This window comes from Achroia grisella, unplaced genomic scaffold (genome assembly GCF_030625045.1).
Source record: "Achroia grisella isolate CSIRO2021 unplaced genomic scaffold, CSIRO_AGI_Agris_v1 utg27364, whole genome shotgun sequence".
NCBI classification, from domain to species: Eukaryota; Metazoa; Arthropoda; class Insecta; order Lepidoptera; family Pyralidae; genus Achroia; species Achroia grisella.
Window position 1 is genome coordinate 9658 of NW_026712763.1, and position 3651 is coordinate 13308.

The 3651-nt window shown below is 34.7% G+C and overlaps 1 protein-coding gene across 1 annotated transcript; it reads left to right on the forward strand.

Moving 5' to 3' along the window:
* The first annotated feature begins 758 nt into the window (after nucleotides 1–758).
* Nucleotides 759–3327, forward strand: LOC131843065 (ecdysone oxidase-like). Its single transcript, XM_059191659.1, has 3 exons — nucleotides 759–873; nucleotides 1396–1529; nucleotides 1843–3327. Exons 1-3 carry the CDS (start codon nucleotides 759–761, stop codon nucleotides 3325–3327), a joined length of 1734 nt encoding a protein of 577 aa, XP_059047642.1.
* Nucleotides 3328–3651: the final 324 nt, after the last annotated feature.

A 3651-nucleotide genomic window follows, 5' to 3' on the forward strand; every position in this document is an offset into this window, starting at 1 on the left:
GATTTGACTGATTTCGTTACATTCGCTACAAATATAGGGGCGATTAAATAAAAACAACTGAAGGAACCCGGATAATGATTTTTCTCAGAGCTTTGTTTCAATACTAGAGTGCATGCAATTTTCTTTGATTGTTGCTCGTAATTGGATTATAACAAATTTATATATTTTTTATTAAATAAAAATTAGCTAATTCCAACAACTTCCTTTGCTATTTTGCGATGAAATAAATGTCCTTGTTTGTGATATAATTCTATAATATATTCCCATATATTTTTCCTTTTTAATCATTTTAAATAATTACTAGTAAAAATGACAATAAATTATATTACTGGCATTTTAGAATTTATAATATTGGGTAGTTCTATCTTAGTAGCTATTGTAATGTTTGATTATAATTAATTCTCTATATAAATTTCAGATCATCATCATCTGCTTCTTCCTTATCCCATTTATTTGGGGTCGGCGTAATATGTTTTTCGCTTCCATTCATCCCTGTTCGCAGTCATCGCGTTATTTACTTCCTTTCTTACCATATCATCTTTCACACAGTCCATCCATCTCTTTTTCTCTGCCCTTATAACCATCCGCATTCATTTGTAACGCCTTTCTTAAAATATTATCCTCGTTCCTACGCATTACATGTCCATACCATGATAGACGATTACTCTTCAACCTCTCTGACACCGCTGCCACGTTCATACTTCCTCTAATGTATTCATTCTTTATCTTGTATACAAATTTCAGATCGATGGTCCAAAATGGCGGTTTCGCCAGCAATATCAAATGTTCGAAGCATACAGAATGCTATGAACTTATTGCAAACGTATCTTCAATTAACGGCGTATTTGTTTCCACCGCAGCCTAATTTAGAAGGTATAAAACTAAAAAAAATACAATATTGTACCTAGATAACACTTTAATCAATGTCATCTTCTTTGGTACCTACATCTCATCTATTTCAATCGCTTTAGCAATTAGCTTTCTAAGATATGTTTCGACTGAAGCGTGAGATGAAGCAATAGAATTAGAAGGTACCGTTTGGCCAAATTCTCCGCAAAATTCAGATTTTGAAATAAAATCTCAGTAAAATAAGTGTAATTACAGTGTCAATTGTTCAACACTTAATATTGCTACTTAGCGTTCCATGGATTCACCATGCGGGTGCCGGTTCCATCCCGAGTCCTCGGGAATTATGACCCGAGTGTACATTTTAGGGGCCCCGTTCCGGTATATATATTAACACTCACTTTCACCGTTGTTGTTTTCTCTCTTCCAAATCTGCTAGTGCAGTTTTAAATGCGCATTCTGGTATAGAAGTTACTGCAGTTCTAGATAGGCCTTGATATTACAGAGAAGATATTAATATAATAACTGTATGTATTTCTGTACCAACAGATGGCTGTAAATTTGATTACTTAGTGGTGGGTGCGGGGTCTGCTGGATCTGTTATAGCGAACAGACTATCTGAGGATGCACAGACTAGAGTACTGCTTATAGAAGCTGGCGGAAACCCTCCTTTGGAAACTATGGTAATTTTAGATGATTTATTATTCCAGTTAGTTATCTGATCATAAAAGGAAGACATAGTCACGGTTTAGCTCACCGCTTTACTTCCAATGGTTGCGGGTTCGGTTCCTCGCACAGTACCAACATTTGTATTCCTATGTCTGATTGATTATTCGGTCTGGATGTATTCTATGTATATTATGAATGTATTTACAAAAAAATGCACCCATATATTATATACAGTTCTGTAGTACCGATGACACAAGCTCTGCTTAACTTGGGACTAGATGCGTTGTGTGAATTGTCTGGGAGTTAAAAAAATGTTTTTCTTTTCAGTACCCATCATTGCTGGCTTACCATAAAAACTCCCCAGTTGATTGGAATTTTACTAACACGGACAGAGTATGTACACATCATAATTGTGAAATCCCCGCTTTAATTCAAGGGAAAATGTTAGGAGGATCCAGTAGCCTCAACTATTTGAATTACATAAGAGGGTCCCCATGCGACTACGATTCATGGGCAGCATTACTGAATGATGATTCTTGGACTTTCAACAATGTGCTACCAGAATTTAAAAAAAGTGAAAGATTTCTAAGTTTCAACTATGTCACCTCAGAAGCGGGTAAATTTCATGGAGCACATGGGAATTTAGGAGTTACTAAAGTTCACCGTGAAGCGGATATTTTATATTTGAAGGCATTTCAAGAACTTGGTTATGAAATAGTCTCGGATGTCAATGGTGCTTCTATATTGGGTTTCACAGAACCTATGTTAACTAATGATGAAATTTCCCGTCAAAGCACTGCATATTCCTTTTTGTCGCCGATTAAAGATCGCTCCAACCTTGTAGTTTTAAGAAACGCGTTGGCAACTAAAATTATCTTTGATAATAATAATGTAGCTACAGGAGTAGAAGTGCTTATCAATAATAATAAGTTTACATTTTACGCTGAAAAAGAAATTATTGTATCTGCTGGAGCTTTCAATTCACCTAAACTTTTAATGCTCTCAGGTATAGGTCCTAAAGCACATTTAGATCACTTGGCAATTAAGACAATTTCAGATCTTCCTGTTGGAGACAATTTACAGGATCATGCCGGTGCTCCAATTATAGTTACTATGAAAAACTTGAAATACCCAACCGCTATTCCGAATCCACACAATTTCCCAGTACCTTACACAGTTGGTTTTGTGTCATTGAATAAGAAATCCCAAATCCCAGATTATCAAGCATTAAATTATATTGCTAATCCAGAGATATTCTCAACATATTGTGAATTCACTTGGGATTATAAAAAATCTGTTTGTGATGCATTAAATCAGGGTAGTCCAGGTACTCAGATATTATTTGGCGTTATTAATATTCTGCATCCAAAATCAAGAGGAAAAGTAACATTGAAAAGTGTAAACCCCTTAGATCATCCCGTCATTGAAACTGGACTGTTCTCTAACACGGAAGATCTAGAAAATGTTGTCGAATACATTGAAGATTACATTCGTGTCGTTAACACAACTATCTTCAGAGAAGCTGGAGCAGATATCGTTTATTTAAACTCTCCAGATTGTCCTCATGAACATGGTAGTAAGGATTATTGGAAGCATTATGCATCGCGTATGTCGTACACTTATCATGACTTTGTTGGAACCTGCTCCATGGGATCAGTGGTTGATTCCCGGCTGCGAGTAATTGGAGTACAGAACCTCCGTGTGGCAGATTCTAGCGTTATTCCAATAATTACAAGTGGAAATATCAATGCAGCAGCGATTCTGATTGGAGAGAAAGCAGCAAAAATTATTAAAGAAGATAATAATAATTAATTACTTTTACATAGATTTAACGATAAAGTAAATGATGATTCTGTTTTAATAAATCTCAAATTTGGAACTAATTTTTGATATTTTCTTTTTGCTACTACAGTGTTTTATTTTTATTCTAGGGAACATTTTTGCCACATTTTTTGTGTTCCTAATATATTTATCCTATTAATATTATAAAAGCGAAAAATTGTGAGTATTAATGAATGTTTCTTACTCTTTCACGCAAAAATTACTGAACGGATTTTGATGATACTTTCACAATAATACTTTCAAATATTTTTACAGACTAGTGATTAGATCACTCGTTTGTATAAATAACTATAT

Excerpts from the sequence above, each read along its gene's own strand:
- LOC131843065 (XM_059191659.1), top strand. The coding sequence starts at position 759 with ATGGCGGTTTCGCCAGCAATATCAAATGTTCGAAGCATACAGAATGCT. Across the intron at positions 874-1,395 it reads ACCGCAGCCTAATTTAGAAG|ATGGCTGTAAATTTGATTAC; the intron begins GTATAAAACTAA and ends CTGTACCAACAG. Across the intron at positions 1,530-1,842 it reads ACCCTCCTTTGGAAACTATG|TACCCATCATTGCTGGCTTA; the intron begins GTAATTTTAGAT and ends TTTTCTTTTCAG.